The sequence below is a fragment of the Geotrypetes seraphini genome, chromosome 2, assembly GCF_902459505.1.
Source record: "Geotrypetes seraphini chromosome 2, aGeoSer1.1, whole genome shotgun sequence".
NCBI lineage: Eukaryota > Metazoa > Chordata > Amphibia > Gymnophiona > Dermophiidae > Geotrypetes > Geotrypetes seraphini.
Window position 1 is genome coordinate 139,245,052 of NC_047085.1, and position 20,193 is coordinate 139,265,244.

Sequence of the window (20,193 nt, forward strand, 5' to 3'; positions counted from 1 at the left end):
ACTCAAACGCTTTCTCTTCTATCAAAGGTCAAGTAACATCGGAAAATGTTTCTTCCTGCTGGAAGTGATGTTGGAGCCTAAACCTTTAAAAGGATGACTATATTATACCATATCAAAGGGACACACTGCATCAATTTTGGATTTATCCCATTGTATCTGTCTGAACTGGAACAGAATAAAAACAGAAGTGACTGAGCCTCTGTCTTTCATAAGCATAATGCAAATATGTGATCCCACTAATTCAGCGCTTCACCCGTGAGATAGAGACACCAACACGTTTCAACATACTGACCGTGGTACGCCACCAGTTTATTTGTCCCCTGAGGAAGGCGATTTCTGTCGCCGAAACTTGGATCCAAGTTTGGGATCTTATTTGTATGGTTTTCTAGACATTTCGAGTTTCAATAAAGGTTTTTGCAACCATACGTTGGTTTTTGACATCGCCTAGTGCCTCTTTTTGCTTTTTTGATCCCACTAATTCAGACATCTTAATTCTTGTTTGGAGCCCCTTGGTTAGGTTTTCAAGATATCTATAATTATTATGCATGAGAGAAATTTTTCATATACTGGTGTTCAAATTATTCAGATTTATCTTATGCATAGTCATATTGGATATCCTGCAAACTGACTGGCTAGGGAGTCCTAGAACAGGTTTGGAAAGCCCCTGCTACTAACAGATAAATCAATTTGTTACCTCACTCACCATACATGTCAAAAGCCATTCAGAAAGTGTATCCATCTGCGGCCTTCCTCATTAGCTGCTCACAGCAGGTGTGTTTTAAAGCTCATTAATTTAATAGCTCATCATGCAGTTATGCTTTATGTTCAGCAGTATGTCTGGCATAATCTGAATAATAAAATTTAGCATTGTTGGTTCTCTGTACCTAGAGGCTATGTGAAGAATGATCCCTTCCAGCAGTAATCTAGTAATTCCAATTAAAACAGATTATTAAAATAGTATTCCATAAGTTAAGAATGCTTTCTAGATTGAAAGGGCAATTGAGTCAGCCACATTTTTTAATGATAGTTCAGTATCTAATTATACCCTACTTTCAACTACTGCAATGTTTTATTTTTAGAGCCGCATCAATCTTCACTGCAAGCATTACAGGTGGCCCTAGTACCACTGCATGTGTGCCATCAGGGTTGCATGCTTTGAGCACATTAAACCTATGTTAAAAAGTTATATTTGGTGAGTTGAATTCAAGAAGTTTGATTCAAGGCTTTGAATACTGAACCACCTTTAAGTATCACATCTTTATTGTGCATTTATAGACCACTTTGTCACTTGCAATAGATGAACAAAGATCTCCTTGAGGGAGGGAGGGGTAAATTTTCCCAACTTCTATAGGTATCATCAAGCCTATATTTTACGTCAAGGTATGTATTGGATCCTCCCAGAGCCCACTATAAATATTCCAGATTGGTTCTGGTTAGAATGGAGACTTATGTTTCCATTACGTCTTAGTCATGTAGTTAGTATCACGATGCCAAGGCTATACAAAGAACATAAAATATTCATGGATACATGGAAAACTTTAAGATACATAAGTAATCTAACTCCTATTCCAATTAGTAAATCAACAACTCAAACAATTTGGTTAAACCCCAAGATCAAAATAGGCGGTTTCAAAATAATCTGGAAAAACTGGATGACAGCAGGTATTCGTATTTTAGACGACATAATAAAAAATGGTAAAATGCTGGAGTTTTCACAATTGCAACATAAATTTGATCTTAATAAAACACAATATTTTAGATGGTTGCAATTGAAGCAATCCATTCAGGTAGGGTTCCCTGAATGGAAAAATCTTACTAATTATCACAGCTTGGAATTCTTGTGTTTCCAGATAAACTCAATAGGACATGAAGCTGCACAGTGGTATAAATTAATATCCGGATATATAAATAAAAAACCAAAAAATGGTCTTAGAGACATTTGGAGCATTGAGATAAAGCACCAAATTAGTGCATCTCAATGGCCACGACTTTGGTCTTGGAGGTTAAAATGTACGGTATCAGCATCTATGAGACAAACTTGATTTTTTCTTTTACATAGAGCTTTATGGACCCCTACACGTTTACATAGAATTGATAGCTCTAAATCTAATAGATGCTGGCACTGTCATGTTGAAATTGGGACATTAGACCATCTTTTATTCTTCTGTCCATTCATCTTAACATTCTGGAAATCAATTTGGCCTCAAATTAATAGGATGTTAGAAAACCCAGTAGCCTTGACATATGATACTATATTATTTGGAACAACAATGAGAACAAAAAGTCAAATATCATCAAGTAATAACAAACTTTTATTTATTTTAACTGGAATAGCAATACAACAAATCACATTTAATTGGAAAAGACATGACAGGTTAAATTACACTTTCTGGTGGAATTCTGTTTGCCATATATATAAAATGGAACTTACTATAGCAACACAAAAAGGATATATTAATAAATTTCAAAAGATATGGAGACCATTAACAGATTTTTGCAATGAATGATTAACTTTTCCCAAGATAGAAATTTGATTGGAGGGGAATAGGGTGGGACTTTATTTTTGATTTTTACACACTATATCAATGTTAAATGAATATACAATAAAGTTGTTTTTAAATATTATTGATTGAATGGGAGGGAGGGAAGGGGGATTAACATATTCAAAAGAAATTATATAAATTTAGATTTACTGCATAATATTATAAATTTTGTATAAAATTAATTTTCTAAAAAATGTTAAACTTGATAATAATAAGTGTGTTTTATCAAGTGTATATGTTTAAGTTTCTAATAAGTATATTTGAAACACTTGTTGTAACAAAAGAAAATGAATAAAGATTATAAACAGAGATCTCTTCATTTCTACAGACTCTTTTTGCAGCCTCATGTGCCAGAACTTTCTCTATAGTGAGGCAAGAACTATGTCACTCATCTCCTTAGAAACTAAGGGCAGGGACATCACAGTTAATCATTTGGAAAGCTTAGAAACCTATTTACAATATTTAGGCAGGTTTTCTTGGATAAGATATTCCAGTCTCTAATATAAATTGAGTTGTCATAATAGCGATTACTTTTATTTATGAGCTAACTAGAGGCAGTCAGATCTGTAGGTCATATTTTGTCTTATTCTGGCTGTTTATCATGTTTTTATTTGAGTTATTTATAAACTGCTTAGATTATCAGATAATGCAGGTACAATTTTTTAACTACATAAAATAAATCTGGTGAATTTACTGGTTCTCAAACTTGTGTATGTTTGCTGAAAAAAAAGAAAATTGCAGAGGATTAACTTCACCAGCATCCCTCAAAAAGAGACCATTTGAACTATATATCACAGCAAAAGCAGTGGCTTGAGATTAGATCTTGTAGTAAGAGTTAAACAATTCTGTGGCAAAGTTTTTGAGATCCTCATGTGATTCTGCATTGTTTACATATATATTTATTATTTCAATGTATATGGCCATTTTTTTATTTAGTTAAACTTTCAGCTAGTCAGCATTTCTTTGAGTATGCATATTCAGTTTTAACCATGCGGAATAGTTGTTCAAGGACACAGTTCTGGACAGTTCTGACCAATGGAAGATGACTCACCTGATGGCATCCAGGATGTTTTGGGGTTTTTAAAAAAATCTTTATTCATTTTTAAAACTTACAATAAGTGTCTCAACAAATAAAAATATTTTAACTTAGATACAACACTTAATATTCTGCAATGATCCATTTTTAAAAGTTTATCACCCTCCCTCCCCTCCCTTCCATATCAAAAATATAACAGATATATCATACTAGTCTTTAAGCCTGTTATATTAAAGGGTGCTAGAATAGATGTGGTGTTTGTCTTTCTCTCTCTCTCCTTGGCCGCAGACAGACAGTCTTTCTTTCTTTCTGTCTCTTTTTCCTCCGCTGTCCACCACCACTCCTTGCCAGCTCCCCCTGTCCAGCAGTAGCCCTTCTCCCTTCCTTTTATCTCCCCCGTGTCCAGCAAGCACCCCTTCCCTGCTCCCCCTGTCCCTCTTCCCTGCTCCCCGGTCCATCAGCACCTCTTTCGTGCTCCCCTGTCCCTCTTCCCTGCTCCTCGGCCCATCAGCACCTCTTCAGTGCTCCCTCTTCCCTGCTCCCTCGGTTTAGCAGCACTCCTTACCTGCTCCCCCTGTCCAGCATGTTCATTTGCAGCCTGGTAAGGATAGCAGCCAGCTGTAGCAAACCTCGCAGGCCGCTGTGCACCTCAGTAGCAAGTTTCTCTAATGCGATCGCGTACATCAGAGGAAACGTGCTACCGAAATGCTGAGCGGCCTGTGAAGTTTGCTACAGCCAGCCGCTATCCTCACCAGGCTCCTTTGAAGAGCGGCGTCGGCAGCGGTACTGGGCAGTTTTACAGCAGTGGCGGCCACCGCGGCCGTAAATAGGGCGGCGACAATGCGGCTCTGGCGCCGCTGGGAGAGAGCTTGCCTGCGCTTCCTCCAGCAGCAGCGGTTGGTGAGTGAGGAGGGGAGTGGCCGGAGTGTTTCCTGTGGCCGGGTTCTAAAATAGAATCCGGCCATGGATCAGAAAACACGGCCGCAGGGATCACAAAACCCTAAGTGCGCATGCGCACTTAGGGTTTTATTATATAGGATAATAAAATACTTCCTAACATTCCTTACAGTTATAGAAAGAGCAAACTTTATCCTCCCTCCCCCCATCTTGGACATGTACTGTTAAGGGAAAAATGGTATCTATTCATTATAATGTTAAAAATTAAGGGGTCAGCCACATACAGCATGCAAGAGCCGCTGCACACATCCCTGCAAACAAGTACAGCTGAAGGCAAGAAGGAGCAGCCCAGCTGGAAGAAGGACTGTTGAAGTAACTGGGAACTCAGGCTGACCAGGAAGGCTTCCCTCCGACATCAGCTCTGATATCAGAGGGAAGCCTTCTGGGTCAGCTTCGGCGGAGGGGGCATGCCCAGCTGGACGGCCCTGAAGGGAACAAGTAAGGGAGATAGGGGATAACATGGGAGAAAGGAGGGGGAGAAGGAGTGAATTGGGACATGGGAGGAGCATGCATTTGGAACAAAGGCTTGGAAGGAAGGGAGGGGACATGAACTTGGGACACAAAGGAGGGAGGAAGAGGACACTAATTTGGGACATGAGGGAGGGAGGGAATAGAAAGGGAGAATTGTTGGGAATGAGTGGTGAGTGATCGGGAAAGAGATGGTGCATATGGGGAAAGGAAGAAAGTGTTGTTTGTTTTATGACTCAAAAATAGAGGCCTTTCAAGTGGCTTCATGAAATATGGGCAATGATGTCTGTGCTTGCCAATCTTGGGCCTTAATATGGTTTCTCCTAGATGTGGTACCTGCCAAAGAATGACATCTTTCCAACCGTGGTGTGCTAAAGATCAGGTGGAGCTTGAGAGGGCTCCCCTTTCGGTGGTCCTAGCTTTTCTTCAAAAGGGCCTAGAAAAAGGTTTAGCAGTGGCGTACCTTAAAGTTCAGGTTGTAGGCCTTTCATGTTTTAGAGCACACAGAGGCGCTAGTTTGCTTCCTGCTCATCCAAATGTGCCAAGTTTACGAGAGGGACACTTCGTTTGTGTCCTCCCTTGCATCTTCCTTTCCCTTCGTGGAATCTTACCATTGTTCTGCAGGTCCTTGGAGAGACTCCATTCAAACCACTAAAGGATGCTTCTCTTCTGGATCTGTCGATCAAGACTGTATTTTTGGTTGCCATAGTCTCGGCACAGTGTATGTCAGAGCTTCAGGCTCTTCGTGCAGGAAACCCTTTCTCCGAATTAAGAACGCAGGAGTTATCCTCCGTACTGTACCTTCTTTTCTGCCGAAGGTGGTATCAACCTTCCATGTCAACCAGGAGGTTTGTTTGCCTGCATTTCCTTCCACCGGTTTGGAGCGCAAGGATCAGATCTTACACAAGTTGGATGTCCAAAGAGTCTTGTTCCACTATTTGGAGAGGACTAATGCTTTTAGACTGATCACTTTTTTTAACCTGACTGCTGTGCCTCACTGTGGTCGACCAGCATCCAAGTCCTCGATTGCTCGATGGATTCAAATGGCCATTTCCACGACTTCCATCGCCTGTATCTAGCAGCCGCAGATTTCACTTAAAGCCCACTCGACTGGAAATGTGGCTGCGTTGTGGGTAGAGTCTCGTGTAATTCATCTTGATGAAATTTGCAGGGCAGCTCCTTGGTCTTTTCATACTTTTACCTGGTTTTACTGAGAAGGTGTGGCAGCTCATTCTAATGCCAATTTTGCGACCTCAGTGTTGAGGGAAGGCTCTTCTATCCCTCCCTAGCTAATGTGGCTTTGGTATGTCACCTAGCGTATGGAATCCGGAAGGGACGTAACAGAATGGAAGATTAATTTTCTACCTTCAATGATCTTTCTGGTAGTCCCTGGATGATTCCATACGACCTGCTCTCTCTGTTTGTACTCAGTTGTTGAATAGCCTGCTTCTTTCTGCCTCGATTATTCTCCTTGCAGGCTTGAAGTCTTTCCAGCCAGTTGATGGATCTTGTGAGTATGTTTTGCTGAAAACTGTCTCATGTGCGTGCTCGTTGCACATAGCAAGTTAGTTGTACATTGTTCCTCAATGTTTGGCTGGATTGTCTTTGTGCATGTTTGTTACTTGTTTCATGTTTTGCAGAGCAGACCAGTTCAGAATTTTTGTGTTGCTGGGAATCTTCCCCCGTTCCCCCTTGTCATGGATTTGTTCAGGTATGTTACTTGGCTTTGGGACTCGACTGGATATGTGTTTAGCTCTCAGTCTATGGGGGTGGAGCATATGCTCGGAGGGGTGTTGGATTTCTACAGCTCCCGGATTGCGGGTTGGGATTGAACAATTAGCATATGGAATGCTACAAGGACTAAGAGAGAGAAGATTATCGAAGGTCGAAACCTAATCTTCCATGATCTTACCCTTACCTTTTTCAATTACTACTTCTGAGAACCAAAGTTGTTTTCTTCTTTGTTACATTTATTTACTTCCTTTGAAATAGCGCCTTTCAGCCTTGCCCACTGCTTTCCCTTCCACTCCCAGATGTCTCGCCATCCAGCTAACAACTCCTTGAGGAAATGCCCCCATCTCAACATAACTTTTATGAAGTCTAGAACCTTCACTTTTGAATGATCCCTCTGCACACCTGCCTTAATATTGAAAGGTGACCCTGTGTGACAACACAAATGCAGGAAATCATGCAAATGTGGAATACTGCTACTGTCGAAAGTTCTGGCAGCTTATCAAGCTTTGCTTACTTTTTTCTCCATCTGAGACTGTGATGATGATGTGACCCATCTGTTTGGACTAATACTAATATCTAGAGTCTTTAGCTACTAAGAGTATGGCTCAGGTGCATTGGCTTCGACCTCCATAAAGACCATAGAGTAACATAAGACATTGGGAATTCTCTGATCACCCTCCATGTTAAGTACTGATGGAGCTATCAGGATTGGCTATCATCCAAGTATTATCTGAAGATCGTGATATTGAATAAAAGCAAAGAAGCATAACATTGATCCCTGTTGGCATATAATTCTCAGCCTCAGCCTTTCCACTTTTTAAGCTTTCCTGGTTTGCAGTATTCTCCTTGGTTTTCTAGCCTAATGGTTAGATCCACAGACTGAGAATCAAGGGAGCCTAGTTCAAATCCCTTTGCTGCTTTTTGTGATCTTAGGCAAATCACTTAACATTCTATTACCTCAGGTACAGACTTAGATTGTGAACCCTCCAATGACAGAAAAATGACTGCTGTACCTTAATATAAGTACACCACTTGATGGCTTTTGGGCTTGGAGGTAGTGTATAAGAACATAGATTGATAAATTTATTTTTGCTTTCAGTGTCAAATCAACAGTGCCTTGACCTCCTTCCACACTGCTTTGGAACTTGCAAGAGATCAGAGAGAAATCCAACATGTATGTCTATATGAAATTGGTAAGTAATTCCATTATAACTATTTTAATATGAAATGTTATTTTTATGGCTACACTACCAAACTATTGTAATCATAGTTATTCAGATTTATGTATAACATCTTACAACCAAATAGAACCATTTCCAGCTTTACTGCAACATACTTCAGAATCATAGGGGCTGACATTCAGAACCTAATGCTGGAATTAGTTGATTAGCACGGGACTAGCATCAATGTTTGCTGTACAGAATGCTCAGAGGACTTTAACACGAGAAGCAACATATGTGCAAAGATGGCCACAAATTATATTTAAATTTAGCCATTTTGCTATTTCTTCCCAATGCTCAGCCCACAAACAAACCCTACTCGTATCACTGGAAACATAACACTAGCTCAGAGCTGGCATTGGGCGTATTTGAAGAGAGAATCCTTAATAATAAAACCCTTACCGCACATGCGCAGTAGAAAATCTGTGATCTCTGCGTCTGTGAGATCTGACTCTGCCGAATTCGATTTCTGGCGCGTGGGGCAGCTTGCAGCGCGTGAGGGTGGAGTCTGGCGGTTTGATTTGCCGACGTCGCTTCCAGCCTAGGGCCTTCCTCGCTGCTGGGTCCTGCTCCTGCCTTCGTCCAAAAAGAAAGTAGGACTGAAGCAAGCAGGAGCAGCGACCTATTGCTGCCGACCGCTGTGTGAGACCTGGGAGGAGAGGGGATGAGAGGTCCGCCTGCTGTAACCGTTCCTGCTCCTCACGGCTGTTGCTGCTGCTGCCGCCGCCCACTGACAGGCTAGGGCTGGCCGATCTGCCCGCCTGCTCGTGGTAGTTCTGCCAGAGGGCAACAAAGACCTCTGCGAGCCTCTGGCCGCCGCCACAAGCATGTTGCGCTGCTACTTTTCCACCAGCCCGTCCGACTCCTCTTCGCTTTACGACAGGTCTAACATGTCAAGGGCTTCACTTTCTTCTTTAGGAAGTCGGGGGGGGGGAAATTCCTTCTGCTGTTGCCAGGTTGGGGGTGGAGGGGAGAGGAAGAGTGGCTTCTCTCCATTGCAAGATAAAGAAAAAAGTTGGAGCACCTGGGAGGACACGTCGAGTTTTTCTGCCAGCCCGGACTATTTCCTTGCTGAGAGGAGGGGAGGACTTCCAGAAGGGAGTTGAGGGGGTGGGGAGGAAGCCTAGACCCATTCAGCCCTATGGCAGCAGGCGACAGACCCGTCACTTCTCTCTGTGCACCTCCTGACAGCTGGAGCACAGGTGGCAGGAAAACAAAAAAACCTATAGCGCCTACAACAATGCAACACGTGAACGGGGGAGCAGGGAAGGGGTGCTGCTGGACAGGGGGAGGGAAAAGGAAGGGAGAAGGGCTACTGCAGGACATGGGGAGCAGGCAAGGGGTGCTGCTACTTCACAGGGAAGTGGGGGGAGAGGGAAAGGGGGCTAGGGAGCAAACTTGCTATGCTTTGGAGGTGTGTGCTGGCGGTGCAGGCAGCAATCTTGATTTGCTCGGGGGGGGACAGAAGGCCACGGAGAGAGACAGAAAGAAAGGCAGGCAGCAATCTTGGTTTGCTCGTGGGGGGGACAGAAGGGGGCCATGGAGAGAGACAGTAAGAAAGGCAGGCAGGCAGGGGGCCACAGAGAGAGACAGAAAGACAGGCAGGCAGCGCACGAGAACGAAAGACAGATGCACACAGAAAGACAGCGGGCAGGGAGACAGACAGAAAGCAAGAAAGACAGACAGATGGGGTCAGGGAAAAAGACAAACAGAAAGAATGACAGACAGACAGACAGCAGCCAAGGAGAGAGAGACAAAGGAAAAAAAGACAGAGAGACAGCGGCCAAGGAGAGAGAAAGAAAGAAAAAAAGACAGACAGCTCACATGGTAAGTTTTCATTAAATTTTGTGATCTATTAAGTCTACACATCTATTCTAGCACCCGTTAATCTAACGGGCTTAAACACTAGTTTCTTATAATCTTTTGTTTAAAATCTGCCAGTTTTAATTTGTTTCAGAAACAGAAGGAAACTAGTGCAAGCAAACCCAAAACCTGTTTTCTACACTTAAATATAAGCCTTTTAAGTGAAATATGTTTTGAAAAGCTTATATTTAAAGGTGCAGAAGAATGGCGCTGATGTGTGCTTCACTTTAGGGTTTGCCTGGGCATACACATAACAGCTGGGCTTACCGTGAAACTCTCTTTTTTGCATATAATTTGAATTCCATTAGCTATGAGCTTTGGAGAGCTATTTTTCTGCGTTGTTCCTGCAGTATGGGTTAAGCACTACTCGCTTTAGTGCCAGAGATTTGAGCATTGAGACCATAGAGCAGTAATCTGATCTGATTACAGATTTGTTGTGAAAGTACATGGCAGATCATGCAAATGTGGCTCATGAGGATTTTGAAAACTAGGCTGGGCATTGGTTCCTTTAGCACACAAGCACCTTATCTAAATTGGTTCACACCTTGGAATAAAAGTAAATTTTAAAAACCCATTTAGACACATTCTTTGTTTTTTGTAAAGGTGAATTTGTTCAGTTTTTAGTAAGACCAAAATATTGTGGGTGTCGTCCTGTTGGTTGGTACTGTCAGAGAAATCATAGGGCTAAATTTTTCTTAGTTACTTGATAATACACTTTAATTTGATCCAATAGGATAAGAAAATATAGTGTAATCTTTGAGGGTAATCACCTGTGTGGAATAATGTTGTAAGGCTTATTCCCAGGCTAACTGGCAATCTGGGAAAGAGTATGGGAAATCCCTTTCAGCAGAGGTGGCTGCATGCTAGCAAAAATGCAAAAATTTAAGTTTGCTATTACCATCATATTGGCTGCAGTGGTCCTGATGCACTGACATCTGTCACTTCAGGTACACTTCTAGTTCACAGTTGTTTATCCCGGTACTTTGCTCCATTCTCATAGCTGTTGTATTCCATTAAGCTCAAGCTTAATTTTTATTTATTTATTTATTCAATTTTCTATAATGGTTAATAAAATTAAATGTAGCATTGGCATATGCTTTACAGTAATTTTCAATTGAATGTCATATATGATGCTTGTCTCTTTTTTTTTTGTAACGCTGAAAATCTTGTCATTTTGTTTCTCAGGTTGGTGTAGTATGATAGAAATGAGCTTCAAGGATGCGTTCAGGTCTTTTGAAAGGCTTAAAAATGAATCGCGCTGGTCCCAATGCTATTATGCATATCTTACAGCAGGTTGGTATCTTATTAGTGTTCTCTGTTTGTTATTTTCGTTGAGTGTTCCCCTAAAAGGGTGATTCACTAAATCCCAATAAACTGTAAAGTGTAAGTCAAAGCGCCTCGTCTCCCTTTCTGATGTAGAGCTAAAATGTAAACATAACCTCCGGCAGAATACCACAATGGAACAGCCTGCAGAGCAGGAGCAAATGAGGGTCATTCTTCCCCACTTCCTTTATTGCCATCTTCTCCCAAGAAACCATTTGAGCGAGTTGGGGTACAAGGGGAGAGGGGAGGGTGGTGGGCTAGCCCTACCTGACATGAAAGAGGCAGGGTGGGGCTTCACAAGATATAGGTTTTATATTTTAGCCTCTGAGAGTTCAGCTTACTGTGGTGAAAGGGGCTCTGGGGAGACCTAATATTCATACCACTATATAAAAAACACTTCTTTTTTTTTTCCAATTCTTTTTAAAAACGTACAATAAGTGTAACAGTAAATACAACATTTTATATTCCATATCACACTTAATACTCTAATAATGCCCATGTCAGAATTAAACCTCCCTCCCCCCTAATCATTCACAATTTCTAATACTTAACATTTTTCATGAACCCCATATCTACATACTAAAATTCATTATCATCAAGCTCTCCCCTCCTTCCACCCCCCTCCCGGATGTGCATTTTTAAAGGGGAAAAACAATAATTAAACATTACAATATTTTGTTAATGGTTCCCAAATCTCCTGAAATTTCTTGAAATTCCCTTTCTGTGTGGCTAATGTTCTTTCCATTTTATATATATGACATAAGGAATTCCACCAAAAACTATAGTTAAGCCTCTTCCAATTTTTCAGATTGCTTGTAATTTGTTGTATAGCAACACCTGTCATAATAAGTAATAGCCTATTGTTCTTAGATGTAATTTGGCTTTTAGCTCTCATTGACATGCCAAATAAAACAGTATCATAGGATAATGCCACTGGATTTTCCAATAAACAATTTATTTGGCTCCATATTGATTTCCAAAAAGCCAAAATAAGTGGACAATAGAACAATAAATGATCTAAAGTCCCTACTTCAAGATGACAATGACAACATTTATTTGACTTGGAGATATCTAACTTTTGTAACCGAAGAGGGGTCCATAATGCTCTATGTAACAAAAAAAAAAAAAAAGTTTGTCTCGTAGATGCTGACATTGTACATCTCAATCTCCAAGTCAAATTTGTGGCCATTGAAATGCAGAAATTTGGTGCTTAATCTCAATACTCCAAATGTCCCTAAGATCAGATTTTGGTTTCTTATTTATAAATCCAGCTATCTGTTTATACCACTGTGCAGCCTGATGTCCCAGGAAGTCCACCTTGAAAGCATAAGAATTCCAAACTATATTGATTATTTATATTTTCCATTCAGGGAACCCCACCTGAATGGTTTACTTCAATTGCAACCATCTAAAACTTTGTGATTTATTAAGTCCAAATTTATGTTGCAACTGTGAAAATTCAAGCAGCTTACCATTAGATATAACATCATCTAAAATTCATATTCCTGCCATCATCCAATGCTTCTATCTAACTCTTGGAAAAAAAAATACTACAGGTCCAGTGAACCTTTCTGTTACATATACACAGTAGTCTGTACATTAGGTGATCAATCCATACTTGCGAACCACTTGCAGAAGGGTGTCAGTCACATCTTTTAGCTCCTCCTCCTTCATCAGTAGAGAATAGCTCCCTCTTCAGTTATTCCTTCCGCAAGCAAATCGTGATGTGTCCTGATTTGCTCTACTTTATTTTCAGATATTTTTTCTGTCATTTTTGTATGACTTTGGTGCTAGAAGTCCCCATTTCTGGGGCTGCTACTCCTGGGAGAGGACACAGTCCTGTGAGGGTGAGCTGCTGTTCACAGGGCAATCACTAGGTATACTTGTGGAGCCAGCCTGCTTTGTGGTCTTTCAAAGCTTGGGGTCCATTCCCCTAGGAGTCTGCTAGCCTGCTGATTTATCAGAGGTTTGAGCAAAGGCTCTGGGGTCCCTGTGTGAATCTTTTTGGGTTTCAGGAAGCTGGCTGTGTGTTAAGCTCTCCCCATCATGTGGCACGGTTTCGTGGGGGTGGAGTACACAGTCGTGTCCATCTGACTAGCAGCCCAAAGATCTCTGGTTGTGAACGGTTTCCAGCAGGAATTAGAGTCAGAAAGTCCTTTCCTTCAGTTATGCTACAGTAAAGCTGACACAAGCGGGCACCAGCAGAGCCACAATGAGTACAGAGTACAATGAGACCATCTTTCCCTATGGGGAAAATAATGGGGGGTCTGAAAAAGTTGGTTTTATGGATTTCTGGGGCCAGTGTTAGGTTCCCCCACCTCCAAAACACCTTTCCCCAAATTGTTTACATTTCAAGGAAGCTCTCACAGGCTGTTTTGGCATGATTTTTCTAGTGGTGGCCATCTTGCATTTTAAAGGATCTTTTTTTTATAAAGCCTCAATCTAGAGAATGACACGGTGACGGTTTACCCGCGGCCACCGCATTTAAGCCGCGGGTCACCGCCGAAAACGGGGAAGAAAACTAGCAGTCGCTGCGGTGACGGGGACAAGGCCATTCACCGACCGCGGAAACGGTGAACAGGTTTGTCCCCGCGGGCCAATGTACCCCCTTCTAGGAACCGCTATTTCACCGTGCTCCTCATTTGTCATTTCAACCCTTCCTGCCAATCGCAGCAGAAGGGTACCCAACCCCTCCTGCCGGTCCTCCCAATGGCCTCCCCTAAGATCGCCGGCAGGAGGGTACCCAACCCCTCCTGCTGGACCCCCCCCCAACGAACCCTCCCACCCCGGAACCCCCTTAGTCTTACTTTTCAAGTTGGACCGGACAGCTCCTCGCTCGTCTGGCCAGCAGGCCTGCCTCCGTCCAAATGAGGCGGGCCCGCCCCTCCCCTCCCCTCCCCTGCCTCCCAATGGCCTCCCCTAAGATCGCCGGCAGGAGGGTACCCAACCCCTCCTGCTGGACCCCCCCCCAACGAACCCTCCCACCCCGGAACCCCCTTAGTCTTACTTTTCAAGTTGGACCGGACAGCTCCTCGCTCGTCTGGCCAGCAGGCCTGCCTCCGTCCAAATGAGGCGGGCCCGCCCCTCCCCTCCCCTGCCTAACCCACAGGATCCTAGGGCCTGATTGGCCCAAGCACCTAAGGCCCCTCCTATAGCGGGAGTGGCTTTAGGTGCCTAGACCAATCAGGCCCTAGGATCCTGTGGGTTGGGCAGGGTAGGGGCGGGCCCGCCTCATTTGGACGGAGGCAGGCCTGCTGGCCAGACGAGCGAGGAGCTGTCCGGTCCAACTTGAAAAGTAAGACTAAGGGGATTCCGGGGTGGGAGGGTTCGTTGGGGGGGGTCCAGCAGGAGGGGTTGGGTACCCTCCTGCCGGCGATCTTAGGGGAGGCCATTGGGAGGACCGGCAGGAGGGGTTGGGTACCCTTCTGCTGCGATTGTCTGGAGGGCCGTTGGGGGGGTCTACATGAGGGGTTGGGTGCCCTCCTGCCGTGATCGCTGGGGGGAGGGGAGACTTGCAGCCGTAGCAGCATTTAAAGTACATGTCGTGTTTGTTTTTGCATTGCTAGCCCCAGGGGTGGTGGAAGATTAGTGATTGAAAAACTGTATGAAAAATAACTATTTTAAATTTAGTGATCAAAATGTGTCAGTTTTGAGAATTTTTATTAATTAATTTTTTCTCTGCGTGTTTTGTTTTTGTATAGTTATTAACTAATATTTAACTAAGTTTTAAAGTTTTAAAGTTTTAAAGAATGTTTCCTTTATACGTAAATAAAGAAAAGTGAATGGGATTGCAGTGGCGGTGACGGGGCGGTGAATGGGGTGGCAGTGGCGGTGACGGGGCGGTGAAGAGGATGGTGAGACGGGGACGGGGCGGTGACGGGGTTGGTGAGACGGGGACGGGGCGGTGACGGGGATGGTGAGACGGGGACGGGGCGGTGACGGGGACCAATTTTTTCACCGTGTCATTCTCTACCTCAATCTGCCTCAAAACCCCTCATTTTGGCAAAAGATCATCTGGGATGGACTCCTCTGGTCAGGCGGTACCAGTATCATGCATGTTTTGCATAGCTTTATCAGATGAGGAGTGGCCATATGGTGCAGGGCACATGAGGGAGAGGCGGGAGCCTTTGGCTCAGCCCTATCTGAGTCTTCCAGAACTAGGAAACCCCAGAAGGTCTGGTTAGCAGGGAGAGGATGCCTCCTGGAAGCCACAAACAGAAAAACCAGTCAGAGGTCCTGCAGGGGTTCTTAGGACTGCTTGGTACATTCACAATCATTGGTACATTATATAAATTTTTATCCCTTCCCCTTTCCCATCCCTCCCATCCATATCTTCAAGTACTTCATTTTGTACTAAACACAATTGGTGGAATAACCATGTAAAGGGGCTGGGCCTCCCACTTTGAGCTTAGCCCCCCTCAAATTGAACCTCTACCTTGCTGTAGCTGATGGGACATTTTGTTTTTCCATCATCTTGGTCCCAGTTTCTGTGTTTGTCTATCTTCTACCAAATCTCTTTCCAGGCCTTGGGAACCCCGGTTCCAGCCCCGTGGGAGTCCCGTGAGCCTGGAGCAGGGAGATGTGAGCAGGGTCCCTGTGGGACCCACGGGATTCCCGCAATCCCTGAGCAGACCTCTAGTCTGGACACAACTGCCTTCCCATGGCATTGCTCTGGAGCATAATCCTTGCTGATGAGTTACATAATGGGTTTGTATTGAATAAGTGACACCATGTACCAAGAGTTTGTGAATCTATTGTAGAAAGCTTATTTGTTGGGTTCAGGATGCACTGTGCTGTTTGAGGGCGCACCAGCATTGGACCAGGGAGAGATCACTTCTTTGAGTGTCTCCCCGTCATGCAGCAAGCCAGCTACAAGCGTCAGTGACTAAGCAGTACAAGATTGGAAGGACTGGAACTCTTCAGTCTTCATGCCTTTATGGTCCCAGGGCTCAGCTGCTTCCTTTCATGAGTCCAGGTCCCTGGCTGGGACCATGGGCCATGAGACAGTTGTTGCTGTTGACCATGGAGAAGATCCGTCGATGTGGTGACTGTTCAAGTCCTCTACTGTCCCACAGGTTATTTTGGATGTGTTCAGCGAGTTTAAGTTGGAGTCTTAGCAGCCTTCACCTCATTGTGTATGGTCATGAGCAGCACATATTCTCAGACTACATTTATTCCTGCAAATCTGGACATCAACTCACTGGTCAGTGACCAGTGGGATTCTGCAGAAGGCTCTCTAAAGGTTGCAAAAACTATGTCCAGACTCTAGCCTGTGGCCCCGAAATTCCACCAGCTGTTTACTCATCCAAAGGTGGATTCTGCAGTGGCTCAAGTAATCATGTGTACCTCCCTTCCTAGCGAGGATGGAATCATGATAAAGGATGCACAAGACTGCAAAATAGACATGATCCTCAATTTGAAGCAGGCATTGGGGATCACAGTGGCAGCGGCTGCCTCCTTTGTGGCACTTGCCTGTTGCACTCGGATAATGCAGAGTCCTGCAGAGGAGGAGGAGGAGGTCTGTCCCCAGCTACTGCTGGAGGGTGTGGATTATGTTGCAGATGCTCTCTATGACATCATCAGAGTCATGAGTAAGGTGTCGGCATATGCCATTTCTGCCCACAGGATGCTCTGGATGAGGCAATGGGCATTTGACTCAGCCTTCAAGGCTACTCTAAGCAGACTGCTCTTCAAGGGATAGATGCTCTTTGGTAAAGGCTAAATGACCTTATGGCCAGTGTGGCAGATCGCCCCTCAAGAATCTACCAGACAGCAAACCTTGCTGACCCACAGGGGGAGGCAGAGGAAATCTTCATACCTCACAATGTTCCTATTAATATTCTGTAGGTTCCTCTGCTCAGAGATCCTTCCATGGTTCCAGACAGAGATTTGACAACTCCACACGCCAGCAACCCTCAGGGTTATGCATCAGCACATCTGCCAAGAAGTCACAATGACGCCAGGTAAGTGGTCAATGCTCTGTACATTGGCATGAGGCTGTCAGAGTTCTGGAGGGAGTGGGAGAAGATTTCTTCAGACCACTGGGTATTAGATCTTCTTTGAGAGGGTCACAAGATCACATTCTCTTGCCCCTCCCCCGATCTGTTTGTCGACTCCCCAGCCAAATGGCCAGAAAAAGAGGCCAGGGTCCAAGCAATGGTACAAAGACTCTGAACATTCAAGCCATAGAACCAGTCTCTGAAGAAGCATCGGGCTTTGGTAGATACTCCATATACTCCATTGTGTCCAAGAAAGGCACAGAGGACTGAAAACCAGTTCTGGATCTAATCTATAAATGTTGCACTGAGAGTGCCGTACATTCAGATAGAGGCAGAGTGATCAGTCATTATAGCAGTGGCACCAGGTGAATATCTAGTCTCCCTAGTCCTGACTGAGGCCTACCGTCATATTACCATTTTCCCAGACCACAGAAATTATTTAAGACTCCAAGTCCTTCATAGGCATTTCCAGTTTGCAGCCCTCCCTTTCGGGTTGGCAATGGCTCGCACACTTTCACCAAGGTAATGATGGTGATGTCAGCTCACCTTCGCAGAATAGGGATACAAGTACACCTTTACCTGTATGATTGGCTCATCAGAGCTCTATCGAGGCTAGAGGATGAGCAGGCAGTGAAGACAAGTGATGGATCTACTTCAGGATAGTCAACTTCAAGAAGAGTTATCTAAAGTTGACTCAATGCTTGGAATATTTGGGAGTTCACTTTGACATAGCCACCCTGGATGTAGTCCCTGGGCAAGAGCACATATGTGACCCCTCTAGAATTCCCTGCTCTCCAGGTTGTGATCACAGCAGTATTTTCTCCAACTACAGCTCCCCTGGTCTGGGGAAGCGAGCAATAGCTTACGCTGGTGGCTCCAAGAGGGCTTCTTGTCGAAGGGTATCCCTCTCTGAATCGCCTCATAGGTTACTGACAACTGACACCAGCCTGTTCATCTGGGAAGCTTATTGTGGCAGTCATCCGGTACAGGGCCGATGGTCTCTTACATAGAGAAAGTGGTCTATTAATTGCCTGGAACTCAGAGCCATTCGCCTAGTGCTGAGGCCATTGGAACAGTACAGGGAAGTAAAGTCAACCAGAGTGTTCGTCAACAATGCCACCACAGTAGCTTACATGAACAGACAGAGGAGTACCAAAAGTGCTCCATTACGTACAGGCCGACTTTCTCAACTGACAGACTAAACCCAGGGGATTGGTCCCTGACTCTAAGAGTGTTCAGCCTAATTGTGCAATGCTGGGGAAGACTAGAAATGAACCTGATGGCATTAGCCAAGAACGCAAAAGCGAAATATTTTTACAGCCAAAGAGGTGAACCGAGAAGCGCAGGGTTGGATGTGTTAGTTCAACCCTGGCCAAAAGAGTGGCTTCTGTATGTGTTTTCCCCATGGCTCATGGTAGGCCGAGTCATCCACAAAGTGATCTCGGTAGCCCCAGTCTGGTCTCACCAGCCTTGGTATGTGGATCTTGTGCATCTCCAACAAGACAGATGTTTCAAGCTATCAGTTCATGTGGGTCTTCTCAGTCAGGGCCCAGTTCTCACAGAGAATCCAGATCACTTTGGTCTTACGACATGATTCTTAAGTGCTAGCTTCCAGGCTTGAGGAGGAAAACAATCATTGGCATATCACCCTGATGTGACCCAGTTCTTAAAGGTAGCACTTAGGTTGCAACTTCCCAAATGCAGGACTTTTCCATCATGGGATCTTAATATTGTTCTGAAGTGCCTATCCAAGCCTCCATACGAGCTTCACTCTGAGGCATCTCTTCTGGACCTCACGGTGAAGACAGTATTCCTGGTGGCAATAGCCTTCATGAGATGGATATTGGAATTGCAGGCTCTTTCTTGCAGAGAGTCTCTTCCTAAGGATCTGAGAGGCTGAGATTTTTCTCTGCATGGTTACTTCATTTCTGCCGAAGGTTGTGTCAGCTTTTCATGTCAGCCAAGAGGTTCATTTGCCTACTTTTTATCCTATGGGTTTGAGCAAGCAAGGTGAGATATTGTAGAGTTCTACTCCACTGCCTGGAAAGGACAAATAAGTCTCGCCTTTCCAACCATCTTTTTGTGCTAACTAGTCAGTCCAGACTAGGCAGCCAACTTCCAAGGCTTCTATCACCAGATGAATTTGCATGACAATTTTGTTGGTGTACATTGACTGTGGAAAACAGCTACCTATTTGACTAGAAATGTGGCATCTTCAAGGGCGGAGTCCCAGGCAGTTCCACCCAAAGAGATCTGTAGAGGAGCTACTTGGTCTACTCTCCATACCTTTACAAAATTCTGCAGAGTGGATATGGCAGTTTGAGAGGACACCACTTTTGAATTCTCAGTTTTGCGGGCAGGCTCATCACCTCCCTAAACATATGGCACTGTTTTGGTACATCACCTAATGTATGGACTTATGTATGCATGTGTGTAAAAGAATGAAAGATTAGATTCTTACCTGGACAATCTTGTTTCTGTTAATATACACAGGAGTCTGTATAACCTGCCCTGTGCATTCTTCAATTTGCCTGCTATAGGCCTCGGACAACCTTATGGTCTGGAACTGGAGTTCTTCGCCTGTCAGTTGGATTAACATGTATGATTAACTTATTAATAAATTACCAACTTATTGAACCTTGGAGTTCCTTATTTGTTAGTACTAGTTGCACACAGCAGATTGGTTCATTGATACTCCTATGTTGCAAGTTCGTTCTAATAATTGTTCTTTTTTATAAGTTACAGAGCAGAAAAGAAATATATGTTATCTCTGGGAAGTTCCCTGTGCCCCTCCTTCTCTTTTCTTCTGTTACAGTGGAGTTCGATTGCTTTGGTGCATACTGAAGAGGGAGCTATTCTCCACTGGTGATTTGTCTTGCCTTGGACGAAGCCTGCTCCACTTGATTGGCAGACTTCATGTCCTCACTGACGATTACCCCCAAGTCTAGCAAAAACGGTAGCAGAACGAGACTTGGGGGTAATCGTCAATGAGGACATGAAGTTTGCCAATCAAGTGGAGCAGGCTTCGTCCAAGGCAAGACAAATCATGG

General features: G+C 44.0%; 1 protein-coding gene across 2 annotated transcripts in view; it reads left to right on the forward strand.

Moving 5' to 3' along the window:
• Nucleotides 1-20,193, forward strand: part of TTC39C (tetratricopeptide repeat domain 39C) — a 173,802-nt gene that overhangs the window by 111,430 nt on the left and 42,179 nt on the right. For both annotated transcript variants that reach the window (XM_033933869.1, XM_033933868.1), the window contains 2 exons: nucleotides 7,838-7,931; nucleotides 11,007-11,114. In XM_033933869.1, coding sequence (XP_033789760.1) covers nucleotides 7,838-7,931; nucleotides 11,007-11,114 — 202 coding nt within the window. The remainder of the gene's footprint in view (nucleotides 1-7,837; nucleotides 7,932-11,006; nucleotides 11,115-20,193) is intronic.